This window comes from Crassostrea angulata, unplaced genomic scaffold (assembly GCF_025612915.1).
Source record: "Crassostrea angulata isolate pt1a10 unplaced genomic scaffold, ASM2561291v2 HiC_scaffold_112, whole genome shotgun sequence".
Classification (NCBI taxonomy): Eukaryota; Metazoa; Mollusca; class Bivalvia; order Ostreida; family Ostreidae; genus Magallana; species Magallana angulata.
Window position 1 is genome coordinate 250,024 of NW_026441667.1, and position 27,465 is coordinate 277,488.

At 33.7% G+C, this 27,465-nt stretch overlaps 2 protein-coding genes and 1 long non-coding RNA gene across 4 annotated transcripts; 1 reads left to right on the forward strand and 2 right to left on the reverse strand.

Moving 5' to 3' along the window:
• Positions 1-125: 125 nt before the first annotated feature.
• On the reverse strand, positions 126-2,714 carry LOC128169268 (uncharacterized). The gene is made up of 2 exons (XM_052835426.1): positions 1,755-2,714; positions 126-1,579 (listed from the first exon to the last, which is right to left on the reverse strand). The coding sequence occupies exons 1-2, from the start codon at positions 2,104-2,106 to the stop codon at positions 687-689; spliced, it is 1,245 nt and encodes a 414-aa protein (XP_052691386.1). The 5' UTR covers positions 2,107-2,714; the 3' UTR covers positions 126-686.
• Positions 2,715-9,694: 6,980 nt separating this feature from the next.
• Positions 9,695-12,302, reverse strand: LOC128169256 (uncharacterized). The gene has a single exon (XM_052835418.1). It carries the CDS (start codon positions 12,289-12,291, stop codon positions 9,832-9,834), a length of 2,460 nt encoding a protein of 819 aa, XP_052691378.1. The 5' UTR covers positions 12,292-12,302; the 3' UTR covers positions 9,695-9,831.
• Positions 12,303-21,013: 8,711 nt separating this feature from the next.
• Positions 21,014-23,273, forward strand: LOC128169254 (uncharacterized). 2 transcript variants are annotated; one of them, XR_008241514.1, is made up of 4 exons: positions 21,014-21,322; positions 22,047-22,160; positions 22,351-22,501; positions 22,816-23,273. It is a non-coding gene; the product is annotated as an uncharacterized LOC128169254 (long non-coding RNA). The 2 variants fall into 2 exon arrangements; XR_008241515.1 differs by having other exon boundaries at positions 22,050-22,160.
• The last annotated feature ends 4,192 nt before the right edge of the window (positions 23,274-27,465 follow it).

A 27,465-nucleotide genomic window follows, 5' to 3' on the forward strand; every position in this document is an offset into this window, starting at 1 on the left:
AAAGAAACTCACTCGGTTAAAGCATTTTTCGATAATTAAAATAGTATCATTTTTCGATATATATTTAGCTTCGGACAGCCTTAACATAGCCGCGTACAAAAAACAAGAAATACTCAAACCCCCTTACAGTTCTATAGCAACAATTCAAGACAACATTAAAACCCAAAATTACTTAATAATCCAAAATCTCCTATCAGCCAATTCATACATTGCAACTAAATTCATATAATTATTGAACTTTAAAAAATACTTTAATTCATCGACATTAAAGAATTGATAGAACAAAATATATAATTCATACATAAATACCGGTACTTGTTCATTCATTCAAATTCTAAACACTAACACTTTAAAAGAACATTTGGAATTATGTTACAAGGAAATAATTCACTATATTCATTAGAATTATCATGACAGTAACAACTTATTTTTAACATTTTGTACAATCAAAATGATTTCTTGAGTTGAATACATCAGATGTATACATATATATCCAACAAATGCAATTAAATTTGCAATATGGAAACATTTTCAAATCACTGAATAAAGATTAAAACTAATTCTGCATGACATCTCTTTTGCAAATATCATAAAAACTAACATAATTTCTTCAAATGAAATAAATAGGAGAAAGCCATCACAGAATTAAGTCACAATATCTTACACTTACATTCAATTAAGCAGTACTACTCTTCAACTGTGTCACTGTCAGAGTCCTCCAGATGAGCTGCATTCAGAAAATGGCGTTTGGGCCCAGATCCAGATGCAAAGGGCTCATCACTCTGATGTCGTTTCCAACCAAGAAACCACAACACACTTGACACATGAGCACAGCAACCAACTATTCTTGCTCCACATTTGCAAGTACAGTACCAACCACAAATAGAATCAACACCTTCTTTTTCAGAGTCATACTTAATCCACAGAGTATGTAGAATATTCCTTGAGTGTCGAGACTGAATTTTAACTCTTAAGAGAAAAGGAAAGTCATGACATACCATGATTTCGTAACTGCCTCCATCTTTTAAATGTTCCCTCGAGTAGTTTTCTGCATGCTTTATTTGATAAATTCCAAGTGTGATGGTACGCATATCATCAAGGGAGAGAACAGGGAAATTATCCAGCTGGTCTGAGGAGGCTTCAATGGCTGAGTATACAGCACGACGAGTCAAAAGGTTGTTTTCTTCTACCAGAGTTTGGACTGTATTTGGCATATCTGCTTTTTCCAACATTTTAGTTGCAATTTCCGATGACTCTGGATCCATGCTCCCAAGACAGGGTCTGAATTTATTGCACAGAGCGCATACAATGCGGACAAAGTCTCCTATTTGTGGAAGAAGTTTGTTTGGAACTACTTTATCAAGGAGTCTCCACTGTTTAAGCCTACCATTGACACTTTCCACAACCCATCTTACTTTTGTAACCATCCGAGATATGTTGGCTTCAGTTGTGGAGTGTTGTTTCTTTCCCCTTGGTAGATAAAATGGCATATGTATCTGAAGACCATTTTCTTCCATGAATGTGACTGCATCTCGAAATCCTCTATCGACAATCACCACATCATCCTCTTTCAACCATTCTAGAAGAAAAAGAATTTCAATATCAGTACCTCATATCATGCATCATGCGTTTATTTTTTTTTCATTTTAGCGTTAAGTAATTTTTATAGCATTTACATATACAAATGTGCATTCATGTCCTTATGATTAAGTGTCTCTTAATTTTTTTTAAATTGTGTAACTGTAATTACCTACCTTGGATGTCTTCAGCATTCTGTGAGATCATATGTTTTGTTATGCTAGCATCATTGTTATGGTAGTCTGACAGGTATGGTCCCAGAACACTTATGATATACCCATCAGGAGCTACAACCATCATTGGTTTCACTAATGGGCGGTTTTTATGGAGACTGTAGGAAAGCCGCTGAAATTCATAGTCATTGCTCTTTTGTATGTAGATGTAGGTACCATCAAGGATGAGTACAGCTTGGTCTTGGTTATCCTCACTGGTGAACAGCTTTCTGGCAATTGGAGTAATATGGTGCAAGCATAGTTCCTGGTGGCTAATGTGTTGGAAACCAAGATGTCTGGGGACAAAGTTTTCCATAAGAGCCTCTCTTACAGATGGAGTTATTCTTTGAATCTGATTAAGTGAAAGATTGAAGATGCTGGAGAGAATTGTATTTGGAAGGCCAGTCCGAAGCTTTGTGAGGAATACAGCGAGACATGTTCTTTTTGAGCGGCTGAAGTTGTTATTCAAGTTCTTTAATTCAATAACCAGTTCAGAAAATTGTTCCTTCTTTAATCCAGTGAGGTTTGAATAGTCCTCTTCACTTAAAAGCGATGGTACATCAAAGTTCAGGTATGTTGAAGATTTGATAGTATCTCTTAGGTCAGATAAAAGCTTGCATATATCAGATCGTGACAACTGCTCTTCATTTTTGGTTGTTGTAAGTAATGACAGAGCCGCTTTGCTGAGGTAGCCATCCTCTAGATGTGTCTTACAGCATTTGCTGTCATCATTGATGAAAATGCCGGTTTCTAAAAAAGCTTGTGTAATACCTGCATTGGGAACGACTACAAGACGATTCCTTTCATTATGAGGCTTCCTACAGATAACACATTTTCTGTGACCTTTTGGTGTGGAAGCTATTGGTAGGTTAATAGACTTTGGACTAAGTTCTTTTGAATTGGAATCACATCTTGCCTCAGGTGGTAAAAAGTCTGGGTCTTTGGACACATCATTGCACAATGGAACACTTGGAACCTTGGTCTGTGATCGAGAAAAAGATCTAAAACATCTCTGACAAATAACATCTTCTTCGGAGACATTTCGTCCTGTTCGCTTCACGGTTGCACGTATCAATGCTGGGGTTTTAATAGGTCTCCTAGACTGATATCCACCACAACTTCTAGTATAACACCAACAGCAGTAGTATGCTTTAGGCATAATCAAGCAGATAGCTTCTGAAACAAATAATTAAAAAATTTTACATATACCAGTTAAGATATTTGATATATCTAATATATTCATAAAAAATCTTTGCATGCTTTAACATCCAAAACATATTTTTTCAACAAAAGGATAAATATTTTTAACTATATTTAAGTTTGCAGCAGATATTTTTTTCTGAATTTTAATTAAATCTCTCTCTCTCTCTCTCTCTCTCTCTCTCTCTCTCTCTCTCTTGTTCTCTCTCTTAAACAAACAAATGGGCTTGTTTCTGTAATAAAATTCATTCTATAGTATACTAATAACATGTGTTAATATTATACTATGGAATAAACTTTATCACAGAAACAATTAAGTTGAGAGAGAGAGAGAGAGAGAGAGAGAGAGGTTATGCTTAATAATATATCCAAAAAAAATAAAAGTAATAGCTGTGATGTAAATGTTACAATAACAAAGGAACAACTTTTATTTTGTTTTTGTTTTGATATATCTATAAAGGAAGAGAGTTATCCCGCATGGTGCCCCAAACAATGATTATTTCCCTTTAATGTCGCTAAGATACAATAAACAATATCCAGCTGTCAAAAGTAAGTTAATAATATAGCTAGGGTATTATATTTGCATTATGCATTACTTATTAAATTCCTTCAAGAACACAAACGCGTTAGTTTCAGATTGTTGCAGCGGTACTGTATAACGTTACATGTAGGAATAATGTATGAATCTTTCGTCAGACAGACGAGATTGTGTGTATAAGCAGACGGTCGAGATTTTTGACTAAACGCTTTATGAATTCTATATGAATGAAATAAATCGTGTACATGCACATTGTTTCATTCTAATTCTTGAATAATAATGCTATTTTTTAAATGTATTTACAAGTGTAAAGCAAATGAACAGTGGCCGAGATAGACGTTAATCATGCACATGTGTATATGTTTTTAGGTGTGTGGTTTCTTTCATTATGTTTTATTTTACTTACCTAAGTAATTCTGCCATGTTGACGATCAAATAAAGTGCGGATAACTTTAAAAGAGGCCCCTCTTTCAAGCCATCCAACCCATGATAAGTGACTGTATCTACATCGTAGAAATTGTTTACTTTCCTTTCGTTCGGTTTTTGTTAACTCAGCCAAGTTTTATTCACGCACATCAACAACAAAGTTTTGCATTATCTTATATTTAATTATTCAAAATATGCATTCAATATAATTTAAACATACTTCTTTTTTATTTGCCAAACAATAAAAGAAATACAAGCGCGACCGAATTTTCTCGACGTCACAATTTGGTACGGCACAACGAATCAATGCGACCGTTTTATTCGAAATTAACAGTGAGCGCAGTCTTGCTCAAGTAAGATCTTTTCACTGTTTATTTCTTTATAAATTATCTTTCTTCTATAAAAGTTTGGTACTTGAGCAAGCCTGCGCTCATATTAAATTAAGTGAAAATGTAACGCAAAAAGCCATTAAATTTGTAGATTTTCCAAAACATCGATACTTTAGGGACTCTGAAATTCAATATATAGTTGTTCAAAATGTAAAAAATCGTTAGAAATATTAGGAATGTGTTCTCTTTTTTTCCTTGATATAAAAAAATAGCTTGAATCTTCCACTTTATTTTTCGCGGTAACCAGGGGGCAGAAAAAGGCCAAAACCGCACTTAGTCCTTTGCCGGAATTAGATAATTTAGATGACGTCATAGATAAACAAAGAATGAGCAATGATGACTAAATTCAAGATTTAAGTGATAATAAATTTGATTTTTTTACGATACTATTTAAAAATTGGTTGAAATCGGGGGCAGATATTTGACCATTCCGCACATATATGTAATCCTTCACAAATAATAGTTATTGATTCATTTAAGGTTTCAGTCTTAAAAAAAACTTTTTAAACAATGAACGATTCGACACGTATATAAATAGACAAAATTACAAATAAAAAACGGGCATTGTATTTGTGTACTTTTCACGACTCCTATCATTCCGGGTCATACTGAAACACCTGCCGGGGAAAACACCCCTGTAGAGAAAATATTAACGCCTGCTGCTTACCTGATGGATAATTTTAATATTCTCTTTGATATTTTATTTCACTTAACTAAATTAATGATCACAGAAATAAAAGGTTGACTTTATATTAATTATTCAGCACAAAATTAGCAAAAATGTTCAATGTTGGTAAAGATAGATAACTCTTACGTAGAATTCGTGCGCCTGTCGAGGAGATCTATACGCCTGACGTTTATCTGATGGATAATATTGTTTTTTCTTTGACATTTAATTTCACTTTACTAAATAAATGATAATAGAAATAACTTACGAATAAATATTTCTAATGCACAGGTATTTAGGTTACTCCGTTATAAAGATTTTCGGTTATATGTACTTATTAGATATTTTTAATATTACATTAAACTCGATTATTCGTTGACCAAATCATTATTGTCTTAAATTTGTTTTTATATAACTGTTATTCCTGAACATAAATGGTATTGTATAAGATAGAATAGGACAGATATTATTTGCAGGATATTTGATGGGATTGTTTTAAATGTCAACTTTTACGATAGCAGCACTGTACATGTAGTTTATTAGCTATTTTTGGGAGTTGATTTGAATCAACTCTCATATGCAGTTACTCTGGCAAACCGAAAGTGAAACAGTAAGCACAAATCATCACCGCTGACAAGAGGTAGATCTTGAAAATAATACAATGTAGATAAATACGGTGTACTGTATGCTGTACCATTGTTTTTCAAAAGAAAAGTATCTATAAATACCTTCAAAATAGTCAGATTTTATATAGTACAAACAATTCAATTGTTTTTTTGTAGTTGCATGCATTCCTACGCTAGAGTTCAAATTAGTCTCGTTCAACCAGACGCTCGGCTGTCTCCGTAAATCTCCGACAAGCAGAGCGTCTCTTGGTAGTCGGAGATTAACGGAGACAACCGGGCGTCTGCATGGTTCAATATTGCTTAGATCCAGACGTGTACAATTTTTAGAAACATTTCGATTACTAATACTCAGTTTGAATTAATTCCATCTTTAAATATTAGAAACATTTCGATTACTAATACTCAGTTTGAATTAATTCCATTTTTAAATATTACACAACATGATTCATATGAGGTTTTCTCGAAACTCTTGTCGGAAAAGTTCGAGAATTTATCTTATGAAAATTAACATAACGTATCGTTGATTTTAAAATTGATAATAATATAATCAACTCCCGACAGTATTTCAGTACTTTGATTTATCATTACCAACGAAATACATTGTAACGATAACCCCCGAGGCACAATAAATCGTTCATCTTGCGTTCACAAAGCGTTCACATATCGTTCACCTTGCGTTCACTTTGCGCTCCGTTTGCGCTCTGTGTTCGCTTATCGCTCAACGTTTATGTTATCCAGCTTGCAGTAACTAGGAACTCTTGTTGAATTGTGGATTTATCCAATAACAGCTGGCAAACTGCTGTTCTCAACAATACCTTCACGATTTATTGGCCATTCATGTTTAGGTTCGAAACATCGCAAAATCATGTTACCACCAACTATGGAACATTGGTCGCATTCGACCCTTAATATCAGAAAGCGCTAGATCCCTTGTATGCTCACTTGTGACCTCTCGTTTAGACTACGGCAATTCCTTACTACACGGTGTATGTACCAGTTCCTTGTCAAGACTTCAAACGATTCAAAACACAGTCGCTATCGCTAGGATTAAAACGCGTACTAGGAAATATGACTACATTACACCAGTGCTGGTCAAGTTACACTCACAGGGCGAAAAACAATCTTTAAGCAAGTCCTTAAAGGTGGCTTAAAGGAGATACAATCTTTAAGCCACCTTTAAGCCACCTTTAAGCTGAACTTATAGGTCCTTAATGTCCAAACCTCTTTAAGTCACCTTTAAGCCATCTTTAAGCTACCTTTAAGCATCTTTAAGTGGCATTTACGCTCCCTTTAAGTTGCCTTTAAACCATCTTTAAGTTCCCTTTAAGTCAAGTTTGATCAAACTTAACAATAAAAACATATATTAAATGCAAAAGCTCTTTTATGGGGAGGGGAGGGGGTGATCTGAGTGATGATCTAATTTCCAAGGAAGGGGGGGGGGTGTTCCAGGCGGTTTTAATTGTCGCTCCATTAAACACATATCGCTATCATCAACAACGCTCCGATGGACATAGATTGCCGTTATAAAATTCTTTATAATTTTTTGGGTGATTTCAAAATTATTGTAGGGGTGAGCGAAGTCTCTGCATCTAAATTTGTGCATGAAATTATATTTAAGTATGTCTGTTTCCTATTATAAATTAATCGGTGAAATCTCTCTCTCTCTCTCTCTCTCTCTCTCTCTCTCTCTCTCTCTCTCTCTCTCTCTCTCTCTCTCCTAGTTCATCCGGTTATTAAACAAAATAAATTAAAGATAATGAACCAAAACTGCATTATTTAATTTATTAATCGGTTGAAGGTATGTATTTTTTTTTCAATTTTAATTATTTCTAGGTCTAATTCTAGATCTGCTAGATATATGTTAAAGATGAAAAGACTCTCAACTGCCTTTGTTATATCGGGCAGGATATTACTGCTTTGTTTGTCTAGACATAGTTTTGTTCGTTTGTGTATATCTAATTAGAGTCTATTGTTTGTCCAACTTAAGAAAACCCCTGGAACTAACACAGAATATACAAGATATACACAAGAGTTGTGTCGTGTGCCCAGGTTCACGTTTGTGTATATCTAATTAGAGTCTATTATTCCTGTACCGGTGATCATAAATAGGGGTTACTTGTTTAAATATATGTATAAGAGTAAATATGTCACATACCCATCCTGGTACATCATACAATTGTATGTACAAGTATATGTATACATCATTTGCAATTGCCACATGCAGTAAATACCTCACCCGTAATTGGTAATATTGTTTGTTATAGAATTGATAGTCTAAAAATCACGTATACAATTAAATGTTTAAACATACTGGAACGGCGCCGTGATCATGAAAACCGGGGAAATTGCGTAGAACTAATACCCTAAAAGTTTCAATGCATTTAATAAAAGAAATGATTTCATCTTCATCCTTGCATTTCATTTAGCTATGAATTAGATGAACGTTTATCTACTCGGTTTAAATTAATTTACTAAGTAAGCCTAACGGTTTCCATTAAGGTATTTTTTTTTTCACTGAAGATCAAGTTCCTTATTTCATTCTAAATATATGCATGCATGTGATTTATAAATTAAATATGATTGATAGTTACAATTTGAATGGAAATCAAAATATTTTCAAGTAAAATACATTGATTCAATATCCACTTATATATAGGATATAAAAACCTCCCGAAATATGTAAGTTGCCGTGGCGCAGAGTAAGTGAGGTGATACTGTTAAACGGGGCGTTTTGATTATTTTTTTTTCATTTTTTTTTCTAGAACAAAAACCGTTTTTAATACTTTTTCTATCATTATCTTATAGTTAATATATTTTGTTGGTAAATTACGCACAATATTGAATTAAACGATTTTTAAATGGCTTAAAGGTGGCTTTAAGGTAGCTTAAAGATGGCTTAAAGAAGTTTGGACATTAAGGACCTATAAGTTGTCCTAAAGGTGGCTTAAAGGTGGCTTAAAGATAGTCTTTAAGCTGCCTTTAAGCCATCTTTACGCTTTCTTTAAGCCATCTTTAAGCAACACATATAGCTTAAAGGTGGCTTAAAGATCGTCTTTAAGCTATCTTTAAGGAGAACTTAAAGATGGTCATTCATCCTGTGACTGGCTTCATTTTTTTAAAGCCGTAGGGGTAGAGACTTACTTTCTTTTGGGTCAAATAAAATTAATTATCTAAAGGTCAACCAGAAAAGAAATAAAAGATAAAGCATTGAAATGTTAAAATCTGCATGATTTATTGTTTAGTGTAAATAATGTAAAGAAACATTTCATTCAAAAGTCAGGTTTAAGGAGAACGAATATTAAATGGCTTATGATCTTATCTCTCTTTGCATTTATCTAAGGTATTCCTATTCAAACTTAACATATATCTAAGGTATTCCTATTCAAATTTGACAACTTCTGCACGTTACTGTTTATTAATAAATAGAAAAGAAATGCACAATTTAGAATTTGAAACATGTACTGGTTATGAATGTTCTCCAACTCTAGTGTAGGCGATGAAAGCTCCATACAATTTTTACCGTTCATTATCAATCGATCTCATTATGTTTTATTATGTTTCAATATAATGGAGCCATAGATACAGGCAAACAAAAATCCGATTTTCAAAGGAGAGGATGCATATAGAGACATTTTATCTACACAATTATTTGTTGACACAAACGATACTTTGTACAATCCATTAATTTTACTGGCATACTGTTAACATATTCATTTTATCTATCTCATTTGTTCCGTTTTACGTATTTGGCGTTATTTCCACACTACTTTGTCAGATCTGTCTGTAACTAAAAAATAAGTTATATCGTTAAAATTCATTTGTACCACATTTCTGCAGATTTTTTCCCCGCCCCGCATACATTTTTTCATTTGACAAAATACGCGCCTGAAGCATTAAAACAACTTCGTGGATAAACATTCAGCAGGAAAGTCTTTCTGGAGTATTCCAAGACAAACTTTAATACTCCATTCTCGTTTTAATCGCAATAGGAGCTCATTATACCTTGATGATGTTCCATCTTTCTCGAATTCGAAAACATCCGAATATGGAAGAAAAAACGGATTAAGATATCGTTGATCCGAGAGATTTAACAGGTATTCATAGATACGCCCAGCAAGATCTACGTATGAATCTGTCGTTTCTGCTATCTGAATAGAACTGTACATTTCTAACCATAGATAGAATGCACAATTCTTTAACATATAGCTCTTGATGGCGTGGGAAGGGTTGATGGGCAACTCTCATGGATTGTATAGAGCGGTGACGGAATCACATCAATCTCAATTTGAGGACAGACCTTACTTTTAACAATTTTGGTCAATTTATACGCAAACCTAAATGGATCAGGGAGTGTTCTCATCAAAGCAATCTCAGCAGGTGCAGCCGATACACGGAGCATTCTCCTCGTCTTCTCATCCCTAGCTGTGTTACAGGTTTGAAAAATGTCGTCACCTTTCCATAGGGCCTTGGAACTAAAATCATTTACACGTGTTTGTAGAATAAGGAAACAGCCTGCTTTCCTAACCTCATTACACATAGCTAGAAAGTCGGGGAATTTCACATTTGCGGGCCACCATCCAGGATTGTATACGACAGGAACCAAGTCAATGCTGATCTTTAGTTGTTTGTATACTGTACCAATCCAGTAAACACTGAAATTAAAAACGGGCTTTCCACGAATGACATGCATCTTGTCCTCATAATGGAAGTAGAGGTTGCCATTAGACCAAACTTTTCTTTCATTCAAAGCGCGTTTCAAATAACCTTCAAATAGTTTCAGGAATGGAAACGCAAGAAAGTATTCTTCGTTGTCTGCAAACTCTTGGTATTCATCTGGTACAGGCTTTTGTAAGAATTTTAGACAAGCAAATCCTTTTTCAGCGCATTCCTTAGTCAGAATAATGTCCGTTATTTTCTTGAGCTCCTCAATGCATAATGCAAAATCAAATTCATCTGGAGGACCAACTTTGGTGCCTTCTACTGACGACCCTGTTCGAAAAACGGACATCTTGAATCTTTTATCGTACGTTTCAATAACTGAACAAAGGGTTTGCACTGTTTTCAATACCTCTTCAGATATTTCCATTATTACTTTGGTGTTTTCAGGACTGCTTTTGTAAAATCTGTTCAGTAGGTATTCATAAAAGTCACTACGTATGCTAGGGAGGTGCAACACACTTTTTATATTTTCTTTTGTTTTGATCTCAGAGCTACAAATGGATGTCGGCATATCAAGAAGAAGGTCTTCAAAAGATTGTATACGTGTGTAAAGCACTTCCATTTTTTCAGTATATGCTAATTGTTTAAAACATCGATAACTGCAGTGTCTCCTAGCAGTATCAATTGGTTTGTCTCCTAGACTATCTACAGCAAATGCATCAGCCTGACACTCTAACAAAAGTTCAACTTGTTCTTCAAAGTTGTGATAAGCTGCGAGATGTAGTGGTGTGGTACCATTAGCATCACGTGCATTCACATCTACTTTTCCTTTAGTTATAATTTTCCTTATGAGTTCAGGTATTGGTCTATGTTTCAATAAAGACATCAGCGGGGTTCTACCCCAGCGATCCTGAGTATTTAACTCGATGCCATATCTAAATAGACTATCAAACACGTGCTCAAGGAAAAACACAGAGGCTGCCGACTCGTCGTAGACATTTTTGGCATTTACATCAACATTTGCGAACAACAGAAATTCCAAAATGTCGTTATATATAGTGGATACACCTGCTAATCTGTGTACTGCTGTGTTCCCTAAATTATCGGAGATCCCAAAGTCAGCATGCAGACTATAAAGCCGGGCAAGTGAATTCTCGTCTATGTTGAAGGTGTCAATCATGTAGGCCCATGGTGCACGTCCGCGTACATCTGTACTGTTCAGCAAAGCTTTGACGGTATTTTTGATAAAATTGATATCAATGAAGTCAATGATTTCAATAACATTTTCAAAGACCTCATTGATCATGAACACATGAAGGAAATTCTCGCCTTTCAAATTTTGCAGATGCAAATCAAGATTTGATGTAACGTAGTTATCAAAGATATGTTTTAGGAGAGGCGTATTGTCATCTCGTTTTGCTATAAGGTGTAATATGCTATCTCCATACTTAGTCTGCGCTTTTATGTCCGCTCCTACTATAATTAACTTATATACAATATCCACAGTTGTAGATTGTTCTTTGAGAGTATATGGATCGTCGATGTTGGACTCGGTGCTAAATGGAAAGCAACAGTGCAACGGTGTGTACCCATTGATGTCCGCTGTATTCACATCAATGTTTTGTTGATCAAGAAGAAACGCTACGTTGTTTTGGGATTCCAAAAATACAGCGTAATGAAGCGGAGTCTGTCCCCATTTGTTTTTTATATTAACATCAGCACCACATGACGTTAACACATTCATTAGTTCCACGCCTTTAGAATTTATCCAGCGTACGGCTAAATGGAGCGGGGAATCCCCACGTAAATCTCCGGAACTAAGGAACTCGACATTCGAGGCCAGTGCTGCACATTCTTTCACGTCTCCCTTTAACACTGCTTTATGGAGTGGTGTGTACGGATTTTTACAGGATTTTTCAAGGTCCTCCTCGTCAATATAACCTTTGGTAGCGAGTTGATGAAGATCAAGTATACTTTGGGGTTTCGGTCTGGCCATAATGTAAGTTTTTTTCTGTAAAATAGAGAATCTTTTTGTAATTTTTGCACATAATTTTATTTTTATTAGCCCTAAACGTTTTTAGCTCACCGAGCTGAAAGCTCAAGTGAGCTATTCTGATCACATTTTGTCTGTCGTCTGCTGTCTGTCTGTCTGTCCGTCTGTCTGTAAACTTTTCACATTTTCAACATCTTCTCAAGAACCACTGGACCAATTTCAACCAAACTTGACACAAAGCATCCTTAGCCTAAGGGGATTTAAATTTGTGAAAATTAAGGATCAAGCCCTTTTGCAAAGGGAGATAATTAGGAATTTATGAACATTTTCGAGAAATTTTCAAAAATCTTCTTCTCATGAACCATTAGACAAGGAAAGCTGAAACTTGTGTGAAAGCATCCTCAGGTAGTGTAGATTCTAATTTGTGAAAATCATGACCCCCGGGGGTAGGGTGGGGCCACAATGGGGGGTCGAAGTTTTACATAGGAATATACAGAGTAAATCTTTGAAAATCTTCTTCTAATGAACCATAAGACCGGAAAGCTGAAACTTGTGTGGAAGCATCCTCAGGTAGTGTAGATTCTAATTTGTGAAAATCATGACCCCCCGAGGGTAGGGTGGGGCCACAATGGGGGGTCGAAATTTAGCATAGGAATATATAGAGTAAATCTTTAAAAATCTTCTTCTCATGAACCATAAGACCAGGAAAGCTGAAACTTGTGTGAAAGCATCCTCAGGTAGTGTAGATTCAAAGTTGTGAAAATCATGACCACTGGGGGTAGGATGGGGCCACAATGGGGGGTCGAAGTTTTACATAGGAATATACAGAGTAAATCTTTAAAAATCTTCTTCTCATGAACCATAAGACCAGGAAAGCTGAAACTTGTGTGGAAGCATCCTCAGGTAGTGTAAATTCTAATTTGTGAAAATCATGACCCCCTGGGGGTAGGGTGGGGCCACAATGGGGGGTCGAAGTTTAACATAGGAATATATAGAGTAAATCTTTAAAAATCTTCCTTTCAGAAACTAATCAGCAAGGAAAGCTGAAACTTGTGTGGAAGCATCCTCAGGTAGTGTACATACAAAGTTGTGAAAATCATGACCCCCGGGGGTAGGGTGGGGCCACAATGGGGGGTCGAAGTTTTACATAGGAATATACAGAGTAAATCTTTGAAAATCTTCTTCTCATGAACCATAAGACCAGGAAAGCTGAAACTTGTGTGGAAGCATCCTCCGGAAGTGTAGATTCTAATTTGTGAAAATCATGACCCCCGAGTGTAGGGTGGGGCCACAATGGGGGGTCGAAATTTAACATAGGAATATATAGAGTAAATCTTTAAAAAATCTTCTTCTCATGAACCATATGACCAGGAAAGCTGAAACTTGTGTGAAAGCATCCTCAGGTAGTGTAAATTCAAAGTTGTGAAAATCATGACCCCCGGGGGCAGGGTGGGGCCACAATGGGGGATCGAAGTTTTACATAGGAATATATAGAGTAAATCTTTAAAAATCTTCCTCTCAGAAACTAATCAGCCAGGAAAGCTGAAACTTATGTGGAAGCATCCTCAGGTAGTGTAGATTCAAAGTTGTGAAAATCATGACCCCCGGGGGTAGGGTGGGGCCACAATGGGGTGTCGAATTTTAACATAGGAATATATAGAGTAAATCTTTAAAAATCTTCTTCTCAGAAACTAATCAGCTAGGAAAGCTGAAACTTGTGTGGAAGCATCCTCAGTTAGTATAAATTCATAGTTGTGAAAATCATGATCCCCAGGGGTAGGGTGGGGCCACAATGGGGGGTCAAAGTTTAACAAAGGAATATATATGGTAAATCTTTAAAAATCTTCTTCTCAGAAACTAATCAGCCAGATGATTCTTTATAATTGTTAAGACTTTGGCCCCAGGACAATTCTTTGGCCTCACAAGAAGGTTCAGAGTTTATGTACGTTTATATCCCATATATAAACAATTGTTAAGGATCTTTTTGAGAACTGCAATACTCAACATATGATATGACTATAAAATCGTCCTGTTAGAAAAGGGACTAATGATTATAAACATAAGAATATCCAGGGGAAAATGGATTTTATTTATACAGGATCAACATGTATTATTGTACATTGTCCAGATAGTTTGTATTATGACTCCATTAAGCTGGTTTTATCATGCCTATTGTTCCTCAGGTGAGCGATGTGGCCCATGGGCCTCTTGTTAACTAGTCTAACCTATATAGTGTCCTTTAGCAAACGTCTGGAATCTACTACAGTGAACATTTAGTACGCTGCTAGGATTGTGTGAAAACACATTGCATTTATCAATACAATATAGTATGTTTAAAGCATACATAGGGAGTCTTAAATTTACTTTTTAATAAATAAAAAATCAAATATTACATATCAAATCACTCTTCTTGAGAATAATTTGAATGATTTTTCTTATTTTACATTCAAATAATTTTTACCTATTTATAAAACTAATCATGACCATGATCATGATTTTTTAAGATTTACTCTACAAATTCCTATGTAAAACCTTGATCCCTCCATCCATTGTGGCCCACCCTACTCCAGGGGGTGTCATTGTTTCCACAGCTATCAATCTACACTACCTGAGGATGCTTCCACACAAGTTTCAGCTTTCCTTGCTTATTAGTTTTTTGAGAAGAAGATTTTTAAAGATTTACTTCATATGTTCCTATGTAAAACTTTAACCCCCCCCCCCCCCCAATGTGGTCCCACCCTACCCCAGGGATCATGATTTTCACAATTTGAATCTACACTACCTGAGGATGCTTCAACACAAGTTTCAGCTTTCCTGGCTAATTAGTATCTGAGAAGAAGATTTTTAAAGATTTACTCTGCATATTCCTATGTAAAACTTCGACCCCCCCCCCCTCCCCACTGTGGCCCTACCCTACCCCCGGGGGTCATGATTTTCACAATTTAATATCTAAAATACTTTAAGATGCTTCTACACCAGTTTCAGCTTTCCTGGCTGATTAGTTTCTGAGAAGAAGGTTTTTAAAGATTTGCTATATGTATTTCAATGTTAAACTTTGACTCCCCATTGTGGTCCCATCCTACCCCTGGGGATCATGATTTTCACAACTGTCTATCTACACCACCTACAAATGGTTCAACAGAAGTTTCAGCTTTCCTGGCTGATTTGTTTTGAGAAGAAGATTTTTAAAGATGTACTCTATTTATTCCTATGTTAAACTTCGACCCCCCCCCCCCTTTTCCATTGTCGCCCCACCCTACCCCTGGGGATCATGATTTTCTCAATTTTGAATCTACACTACCTGAAAATACTTGCACACAAGTGTCAGCTTTCCTGGCTGATTAGTTTCTGAGAAGAAGATTTTTAAAGATTTACTCTATATATTCCTATGTTAAACTTTAACCCCTCCATTGTACCCCCGGGGGTCATGATTTTCACAAATTTGAATCTACACTACCTGAGGATGCTTCCACACAAGTTTCTGCTTTCCTGGTCTTATGGTTTGCGATAAGAAGATTATTGAAAATTTCTCGAAAATTTTCATCAATTCCTAATTATCTCCCTTTGCAATTAGGCGTGGTCCTTAATTTTCACAACTTTGTATCCCCTTTAGGCTATGAAAGCTTTGTGCTTAGTTTGGTTGAAAATGGCCCAGTGGCTGTTGAGAAGATGTTGAAAATAAAAAGTTTACAGACGGACGACAGACAAAATGTGATCAGAATAGTTCACTTGAGCTTTCCGCTCAGGTGAGCTAAAAATGATGAACATCAATAAATGAACATAAAAAATAATTATCTTCTTTTCTTAGTTATTGACTGTAATCTTTGTTTGACATTGTCTTATTTACAATATGCATATGCTCTGTAGCTTTGCTACACTTTGGCAAAATCTGGTGAGAACTAACAAGCATAAAATTATTACATCAGTTTAAAATGTTCACTGACCAGTTCTTAGTTTCCAAATAATTGATACTAACCTTTTCAAAAAATGATTTAACAGATAATAATATTGTTAAATGGATATTTTGACTTTACAGTCGAATGAATAAAACATTACAGGTTTCAGAAATAAAGATCTGTATATAAAGAAAGAAGTTATTATTTAACATATAAAAAGTTTATTTAAACTATCTTGGTTGTAAAGTTTTGTAATCTGATAGAAAAGAACTTTTAAATAGTAATTAGATAATATTAATTAGCATTTTGTTTTTACTTTGACATGGCACTATGCATGCAATACCTTAAAAGATATATTCTATAAATTTAATGTATTCTTTAACTTTATTAATTCAATTTCATTCTAGATTTCTGAGTCATTGCATTTTTACAAAAAAAAATGAACAGAGAGGCAGATCCAGTAGTATGGAATATTGGGGAGAGGTACAATCGACGAAAATCAATAAAATGGGGCACAAAAATCAATAAAATGGGGAGGGGAACAATCGATGAAAATCAATACGTGTAACATTCAGTATTCGTTAATGATAAACGAGAACCCTTTGAACGTTTTCCAGGGGTAAAATTCATTTCATTTCACATTCGTGTCGTCATTATCTATTTTAACATCAGAGTGCACTGCATTAGGGCAAGTCCCGCTACAATTGATTGTTGAGCGTTTCAATTGTGGTAAGCAAGATTTGCATAATTATTTAGCCTTAATTAACAAGTCTTCAGTGATGAGAACGTGTGTCTATGCTCAACGAAAAAGGTCACCTAAGAAACAAAAAAAAAATTCAGACTAGTTACGAGAAACTATAATAATAATGGAGTTTTTTGGTATTTGTTTTATATCTTTGAAGTTTTTATTCTAAACTTTTTTTCAAGTTTTGATATTCAATCGTTTGCCTTGTTAAATAAAGATCTAAATGATTAGATATTACAAAAAATGGGGGGTGATTAATCTGTGAAAATGTGATACATGTTATTTGATGTTGTCACCTGGAACTTGATGTGACTTCTGTAATGAGTTTTGAAAGTTATATATTTTCTTTATAGTTTACACGTTAACCATTTACACGGATTTTTTTTCAATTAGAATGTTCCCACTCTTAGAGAGATTTACACAAAAAATGCTTATCTTTGGTGTTTCATGGGGGTATGAGGTACCTAAAAAATATCATAACCCACAGAATCGGGTTATAGAATATTTTTTTGCAACATACTGTGCAATGTCTTGTTCGTATTTTTCATATTTTATATATTAAAATAACTTAAGATTAATCTGTGTTTTTCGCGATACTGCATAAATTCATGCATTCTCTCTTCATTTTCCACGTTTACTCAGTGAAATAAGAAACGCTAAAGAGGTTATTCTTATATTTAAAAACAAAACAGTCCTTCTTACACAATTCTTAAAATAAGTAATGTTTACAGTATTTATTTGTGATACTTATTGTATTTAGATTGTAGATGGAAAAATCGTCTTTAATAAGATTTGAAAGTTTACTTAAAATTTCATATGTCCTTGACAAAGGGGGGGGGGTCGATTTCATCCGCTAAATCCCGATTTAAATTTAATTCTCCACATATATTTTAATAACCTTCAGTGTATGTTTGAACACTTTCTTCCAGGCTTGGACCTTTTAGTTCTTTTAGTATTTAGATTTTTTGTTCAAAACTGATAATTTACAAAATAAAAAATGTAGCATATATATATATAATACATTTTTTGTATTTTATCGATTTCACAACAATATGTTGTATTGATTCAGACGCTATATTTATAGCATTGTTTTCTCTTTTACCCGCCTGCCTAATGATATATGAATGAAAAACCGTTGTATACCTATTCTCTTTTGAGAAGTGGACAGGCATAGCCCTCATCTTCTTCTCTTCGCAGGCCCTCAAAATCTGATTCTGGAAAATGTGTAAATGTCAGAACCAAGGACGGTTTACACTTCGACCCATGTTTCGACCCTAGTTTCCCTGAATTTTAATAACAGAGCTACTATTTCTTAATTTGAAACATTATTTCATCCATATATCACAAAAAATCAACACTAACCCGCGGTCAAATCACTTTCTCAATATCTACATTCCGAAGTGGATGTAGGCTATACCTGTCCACTTCTCAAAAGAGAATATGGTACACCTAGTACAAGACAACATTGTATTAAAGGGGCATGGTCACGATTTTGGTCAAATTTTATTTTTCTGTTTTTATTATTTGCAATGCTTTAGGAATGCATTTCTAATGATCAAATGCAATTTGGGTGCCAGTCGTTGAGTTTTAAGCAAGATGCAAAACTCACAATTCTTCGTCATGTAAACACGGCTCGTGTCCTGTTTTTGTTTACATAGGTTCAATATACCAGTAAAAATCATTTTAAAGCTGGGTTGTCTATTTTATTATTCATTTAAAGCAAAAATAAACAGTTCCTTTACGATTAATACATTTATATTAGGTCTAAAACTGGAATTTTCACTTCAACATTCGAAATGTAAACAAACGCTTTCTTTACATAGCGAAGAGAGCTTTTTAACTCGCTTATAACTCATCAAATGACACTCACATTTTGTTTGCCTATGAAAAATGCCTCACTGAAGCATTGTAAACATTAAAATTGAAAAAATAATTTTTGACCATAATCGTGACAATGCCCATTTTAGAACTAAATATTTATATCTGCCATTTTTTTCAACAAGGCAATAATATGAGGAATAAAAAATATCTTATTACTTGTCCTTTTATGAACAAATACCCATAAACCGGAAAAATTTGATTATATGTGCTTGTGTTATTAAAATCTCAACGTATATTAGCAATCACAGCAGTGAGATTCTTTAATAAATAAGCATGCACGAGAAGTGTCAGAAAAATAAAAAAGGTTAGTAATAAACGTTAAATCAACCCTTTACATACCGTCAAATCGCACAACCCAAAACGTATGTCTATTTTCACTTTAGTGTTTACGAAAAAAAAAATAAAAACAATGTTGAACTTCGAGCCCGATTTAAACACAAGATATAATGACAAATAGTTTTGTAAGCAATGTTGGTCTGTTACTATATGTGTATCTTAATCCAAGGCGCGTTTTATTATTATAGACAACAGAAACAAGTAGCATAGAGAAAAGTACGATATTGATTAAAATCAAAGTACTGAATGTACTGATGGTCATCAAGAAATAAAGTGTCTATGAAAATCGAACTACGGTACCGATAATGCTTATAACTAAGCTTATATATAAAGTGAGGTTTCTAAATTGTTAAAGCCATAACCCTCATAATAATTCTTGGGCAACAAGAGGGATTAAAAGTTTAACAAAGTACTATATTGAGAAAATGTTGAAATGACTACTTCTCAAGAAATACAGTTGCAGGTTGCAATTTGTGTAATATTACTGTGCAAGTATCCTTAGAGGGTAAAATTCTAAATTGTTTAACCGAGACCAAAACTGGGGCCCAAGAGGGGTTCACATTTTAATATAAAAATATATAGGGAAAATATTTCTTTCTCAAGAACCTTAATGCTACAATTTGTATTATTACTTTGCAAACATCCTTAAATAGTGTGAATTCTAAATTGCTAGATCCATGACCATCGGGCCAATATTTAAGCTCCAAGATGGGTTCAAAGTTCAAGCAGAAATGTCTACGGAAAAATGTTTAAAATGTTCTTCCAAAAACGAGAATGTTACAGTTTGTGAGACTACTATGCAAGCATCCTCAGATAATGCAGATTCTGAATTGTACAGTGACCCCTGACCAAATACCGGGGCCCCAATGTTGCTCAAAGTTAAACATAGAAGTATCAAAACATTGTTAATTTTTTTTTTCTCGAGGATATATGCTGCATTTATTGACATAACTATGTAAGCAACTGAATATATTCATATCATCACATCAATGTCACTAACCTTGTATTACTTTTTAATAATCATTCAAAGTCAAATCTATAATGTTGATGTTAGTCCACCGGTGATAATTAATTGTGTTTTGCAACCTCATAATATCTTTATTCAAAAGGAGGTCTTTGTAACCAACTTTTAAAAAATGTCATAATCTATTTCTCAGTATTGTTACATTTGATACGTTATTCCCCAGGAATTTAGGTTAGTCAGTTGATGTATACGATTCCAATAAAAAGAATCCAATGATTGTCTTTTTATGTATTGTTTATAAGTTTAAATATATGAGATTTTTTTATGAGAATTCAAAATTTTAATAACCAATGACAAAAAATTTAGATTGGCGAATCATTTCTTGGACGGGATCCTCAAATCAATCGCGATAACAGATGCATTATACTTTTTTCTGATCCTTATAATCCAATTGATCTACGACATTGTGTGTAGTATAACTTGTTTAAACAGCTCATTACTTGTTGAATAATAAATAATTAATATTGCACGAATGAAATGTATGAGCGTTTCATTTTCATTTTAGGTCACTTTTACATCATTTTACTATTCTAAACATATGATCTTCAATAAATGACTTATATATGAACCTTCATCAAGGGACTTTGGTTGTTTATATTCTTTTACTATGATGAAAGACACCGTCAATAAATGACTTATATATGAACCTTTGGTTATTCATATTTTGATACTTTGATAAAAGACACCGTCACAATGGCGCCCAACGTTTTTTGGAGGTGACCAGATAATACAAATAATACAGGGATATAATTCCAAATTCGTTTACTAAATAATTAGTCCATACTATAGTACATGTGCTTTGTGTGTGAAAAACAAGAAAGAAAAAACAAATATTCAGTGTTCTTAGAAAGTTAATTGAATAGAGCTCATTATAAATTTCTATCAATATTCTGTAAAATATTCAGCGTTGGAAAACTGTACTCGCGACGCAGGATCCCAATTACACCGAGCACGAAAGTGTGACGTTACAAACCTATCAAATGTGGAGCTAGAGCGAGCCGAGACGAGAGATGTTCTGTGCGTGTATCTGTTTATTGTAGCAATTAATATCCATTTCAAGGACTGTGTTCGATAACGTCGAAGGACTAAACCGATTTCTGTTTGGAACTACTGGAGAATTGCGATAGACATACATTAGACTTTAGTTAGACTGTGAGTCGACCCTGTGTTCTATTTTAGACAATGCTACTTTCGTTTTGTGTATGATTGATTTACCAATTTTTATATTTATTTCAATTGTCCTTTTATTGTGTGTATCTGCTTTATCCTTCATCTTGTTGTATTTCATCATCCATGTGAGAAAGGTTAGAGTTGAAAGTGTGTGTAAAATCATAAAACTTACACATTTCTTGGAAAAAAGGGGGACCCATTAGCTATTTATAGTCATTGAGGTTTTTTGAAATTTTGAGACCGAAAGACATGACTTATTTTCTCCTATTAGCTTTCCACTTATTAATGTGTAAGGAAGTGGGGAGCAAAGTTAGAAAAAGGTACTGAATTTATTTTGGATATTGGTTATTTGTGGTTATTGTTTTCAGAAGGAGAAGGTGTTTGTGTTTTTAAGATGCTATTATTCATCCAATTGTGTTTATGTTTCTCATCAAATTAAGTCTTCTTTCATCACTTACCATTGCTTGTACTTAAGATTTACAAGTAGTGTATAAAGTATATGAAGAAGAATCTTTAGAGAATTAGAGGCTGATTTAAAAGATCTATATTGAGTAACACTTAGAGTATTAGAAAAACAGTTAGACAAATATATTACTGTGGTTTAATAATCTTAAGATTTATTTTTTTTCATTTACAAGGGTGATGACTGGATAAATGTATTGAATTTGAATTTATAATCAATGAGCATTTGGATTATATTTTCCAGCAGTTTTGTGTATAATAAGTATAGCAACAGGAGGGAAAGAAGTGGCCTATGACGAGCAGAAGAAAGAAGGAAAAGATAAAGATCAGGAAGAAGAAAAGCTAAAGACCTTTATAGGTAAGATGATCCCAAAATATAAGATTATTACATAAAAGAGTAAGTAAGTATGCAAGTTATTTGTTGTTATCACTAGTTTAATTACCAACAGTGAATCGAATCTTGGACATATTAGAAGGAAATGTGAGTCATTACGAGATTCCACCAAATATGTTTATGCAAAGATAACAGATTGTCAGATTTTACTTAGAGAAATAAAAAAAGGTAGAGCAGGAACAGACCAAAGATGTCAAAGCAGCTGCACTCCATACCAGACAGAAGACAGCACAGATATGAAAAATGAACATCTCAAGCACCCAAAAGAATTGAGAAAAGACTGGAAAATCTGGAAAAGAAACAAGGTAACAAAAGAGAATATCCTATAAGAGAAGTCTCTTCTATTTCAGGGCAATTGGGAGAGAAAACTAGTTCAAGCCCTATTAAAAATTTACAAGATTAAGGATAAGACCTGAGTAAACGATCAAAATTTGTGAAAACGTTCTTAGCTTGGTAGATGAAAGTGGTACTATTTCTGAAGCATTTCACAATTCTTTAGAAAAAAAAAACAAGTTTGCATGAGATTACAGAATTTCATATCGATGTTTATGGTGCAAACGGTGATAGTTTGCCCGATTTGGGGTACATAGAAGAAGTAATTAAACTTTCTTTTATGCAGCAACCTCTACTAATCCCAGTTTTGGTTACAAACGATCCAGACGGTTAAGAACCTGTGCAGATTTTACTGGTGATGGTGGAGAAGCAAGGCAACTTGCTATTAACAATTTGTGTGTACATTGTTCTTTTCCTGTGAAGACAACTAATAGGTTTCGTATACATTTAGAATCAAATGAAGTGAAATTCATCTGAATAATAGACGAATCAGTAGGGACTTTTATAATAGAGCAGCTGATTAACTTCCGGACAGGGATGGGGTCAATTACAATGGAAAGTAATTAATTAAATTACAATTACTTGCTTAAATTCTTCAATTAAATTACCATTAGCATTACAAGAGATTTCAAATGTAATTAATTAAATTGCAATTACTTTGCAAAAGTAATTAATTAAATTACAAATTACATTTTCATCAAAATTTACTAAATCCATGATTTATCTACAACACATAAACATGTAAGGAGGAATGTCTATAATGTGAATAAAATTTCGTCATAATCAAAATACTTTCACTGTTTGATAATTTGCTAACTACTCTTATAATTAACAATTTTTGGAAAGTAAAAATATAAAGTTGGTTTTATTGTTTATTTTAAAAAGTCACAATATGAAGGTGTCCCATATCACCTTGATATTCAATAAACATTTGAAAGTCATATCCCCTAACCTACACCTATCATATGTCAACTAAAGTATTTCTGCAAAACTATTTTATGAAAACTTTCTCGTTTGCATTTTTATCCACTATTTTTTCTTTATAAATACAATGCCAAATACAGGTTAATCTCAGGTAGAGGCAGACTTTAATTGTTATCAAAATACAATTCACACCTGTTGTTCTGTACCTACATGTAATTATCAAATGTTTGCAATAAGGGAACACACCCTGTGGACATGTAAGGCATCAAAAACTAAAACCAATTTGAAGCCAAGCATTTTAGGCTATCAATTACAAAGCATGACTTAATTAATAGTTTATATAATTTAGATAACACTGATTTTGTTTATAAATAAACAGTTATTTTTTAAACTAATTCAATGTTAATTGACACACTTATTATCCTAATAAGAAGGAAAATGAGCATTTTTTAAGAAAAAAGAGATCAAGCAATTCATCAAATACATGTACTAAATTAAATTTGGGAAACTTATGGTTAAATATTGAATCACTGAAAAAATAAATTTTGAAAAATATTTAGTATGATATATATAACAATAGTTAAATGCTTTTTAACTACTCTTCCTAACTTTACCTTGTACCATTGATAGTGCGGGGAACAATGGGTACTGGAAAGTTTCATATTTATATGTACATCAGTGTGAAATTGAAAGTAATTGAAAAGTAATTGGAATTACCTGCCTTTTTTGTAAGTAATTAATTAAATTACCATCACATGTAATTGAACATTTGGCCAAATACACATTACTTTCAATAACCTCAAAGATTGTAATTAATTACACCCAATTATATATAATTAATATATAATTACAAATTACCATTACCCCATCCCTGCTTCCGGATAAGATCCATGATGTGGTTCTTAAAAGTTTACATGATGACATGGAAAACCAAGGAAGCGATAGAACGTTTTGGTTTGTACAACAGAGATTTTTACTGGCCCAAGGTGCATAGTGATGTGGTAGATAAGGTGGGAAATTGTGGTAGATGTGTTTGAAGTAAAACTCCAGAGAAACACAAAACAGACTTAGAACAATTCAGACTTCAAGACCACGTGAACTGGTTTGTATTGACTTTTTAAGTTTAGAAAAGTCGGATAGGCGGGTATGAACGTATCTTAGTGATAACCGACCATTATCCAAGGTATGCTATTGCTATTCCTCCAATACGGCAAAAGCACAGAGTGAACATTTTTTCCGTCACTGCAGTTACCTAGTTTGTCTTCATTTAGACCAAGTTAGAAACTTTGAAAGTTCAGCCAGCAAGTAATTGTGCAGATTGGCAGGAGTAAAGAAGAGCCGTACCATCCCATGGAAAATGATCAGGTTGACAGATTCAATTAGATTCTACTGAAATTGCTAGAAACCATAGACGCTGAACAGAAAGAAGATTGAAAGACTTATGGTTTGCCTCTGGATCTGAGCTATAATGAAACTAAATACGATACAACAGGTGATTCGCCTCACTATCTCATGTCTGGATGGCACCCTCGTTTGGTCATTGACGCATATTTAGTCCTTAAGGATTCACAGGAGCAGTAAAAAAGATAAGGAGAACTGTGCACAGAAGCTGCGACGCAGATTACAGTTTGGTTACAAGTTAGCTAGGGAAAAAAACACTGGAATTCTAAAAGATATAGGCAAAATTATTATTTCAAGGTTAGCTTTTAAATGTCTTAAATGTTTTAGTTGAGAACAGAGTTTTGGTTCCATTTTTGGCTAAAACAAGCAAGTGTAATTTGGTAGATTAATTGAAGATAAATCTCTACATAGTAGTAGAAAAACCAGTTTCAGATATTCATGTTTATCTAGTTAGGAAAAAGTGTGTTGATTGGTAAAATCAGGACTTTACGTAGGAATTTGTTACTACCATTCATGTGTATTTCAGATAATGATGTTGATTCTAATGACAGGTTTAATTATAGAGTTAATAAAACAGGCATGCATGTTATTAAACAAGTGCAGAATGCTGAAGCATCACAAACTGGTGATCCGGAAAATGTGTCGAATGCGATTGACCAGAGTGCAGACTTCTCAAAATTTGATTCTGAGTCCAGTAATGACGATGATTTTCAGATATATTCCTAAAAGACTAAATAAACCTAAAAATGATTCTCAGTCTCTAGACAGGTCAAATGAATTCAGTGCAATTTCATCAGCAACCAGTCAAGAAAGGTCAAGTAGAGAAAAAATATGGGAAGCTCCGGACTGGTATGGTACTTCTGTATCTTCTTTAGAGGCAAAACGTTTGGTATGTTAAGCTCTAGGGAGAATGTCACAGGTAATACGAACAAAAACCATGAATCAGATCATTTTTGTTGTTTTATGATCTATAAAAATTTGTGTTTTTATATGTATATGCTTATTAGAAATATATATGTGATTTTATTTATTGTGTGGATTGTGCATGGTGATTATAGTGCGCGTTTGCTAGAACTACTTACCAATATTACATGCATTATGATATATATAACTCATTGATATTTTAAGATTACTTAAGTATAGTTTTGTGTTGATAGTATTATATGAATAAATAAGTAACACCTGTTTCTAACTAGATGAGTAGAATATTGGATGAGTTAATTAGCAATCAGTTTTATCAATGGCTCTTTAAAGTCATCAGCGTAATTTTATGATATAACTGATGACATGAGAATGTAACTTTATTTTCCTTCACAGCGTATGTCTTCTGACTAATTTATCAATTAACGTGACATATGAATTTGTTTAAATGTTGGAATCACATTAAGAATATACTGTAAACTTGCTCTTACTTTTAGGTTATCAATTCCATAACATTTTTGAGTGATTTCTATTTATCGAAGCAAAACATTCATCTTATCTTAATTCGCATGTCTTGCTTTTTATTTTTTGATCTAGAGACAGAAACCTCATCATAGTTAATTTAAATGGACGAAAATGTTTCTTAATTTGCTATAAAAGTTAGAAAAAGCGTACGTTATATAATTTTATCCAAATACTGTTTTGTTTGAGGCTTTTTTTATACTTTAAAGCGTGACATTTATTCTGAAGTAAAAACCTCGAAAAAACGTAAATTCATGACTTAACTATGACATTTTTAAATCGTATAAATAAAACAATATACATTTAATTTTCTTTATTATTCAAAACAATTCAATCAACGTTTTATTTAGAATTGAAATTGTACTTAAAACACGATGTATCATTTTAACCAACACACAATCAATGCTTTAGCAGTGCACATATCATTTCTTAACGACTTTTGGAAGCAGATTTAACAGAACAATGAAACATATGCTATACTTTCCGTACGCTAACAATTAAAATAACATATTTAAACAACCTTTTCAACTAGCAGCAATAAATAGTGATACATCAGAAACTCTTCTGTTGACATCTGCTCCATTTTTTCAAGTTCACGTTTTATGTATAAATATTCTTCTGAACATACAACAATCAGTGGAGACTTTTTTGAGCTTGTGATGTTCTCATCTGCTCCATTTTTAACAGTTAACGTATTATATCTAAATGTCCTCTTGAACAAGCATCAATAAGCTGGCAAGTATCGGAAACTGTGATATTGACATCTACTCCATGTTTTAACAGTTCACGTACTTTCCATAAACGTCCCTATTGAACAAGCATTAATGTATGGGGTAATAATTGACATATGCCCCATGCTTTAACAGTTCGGGAACTACATCTAAATGTCCTTTTGCACATGCAGCAATAAGAGGGGAATTATCAGAAACTGTGATATTGACATCTGCCCCATGTCTTAGCAATTCCAGAACTATATCTAAATGTCCTTCTGTACATGCAGCAATAAGAGGTGAATTATCAGAAACTGTGAGATTGACATTTGCCCCATGTTTTAACAATTCGTGTACTATATCTAAATGCCAATTTTCACAAACTGTAATTAGTGGAGTACAATCATTAACTATAATATTGACATCTGCTCCATGTTTTAACAATTCGTGTACTATAT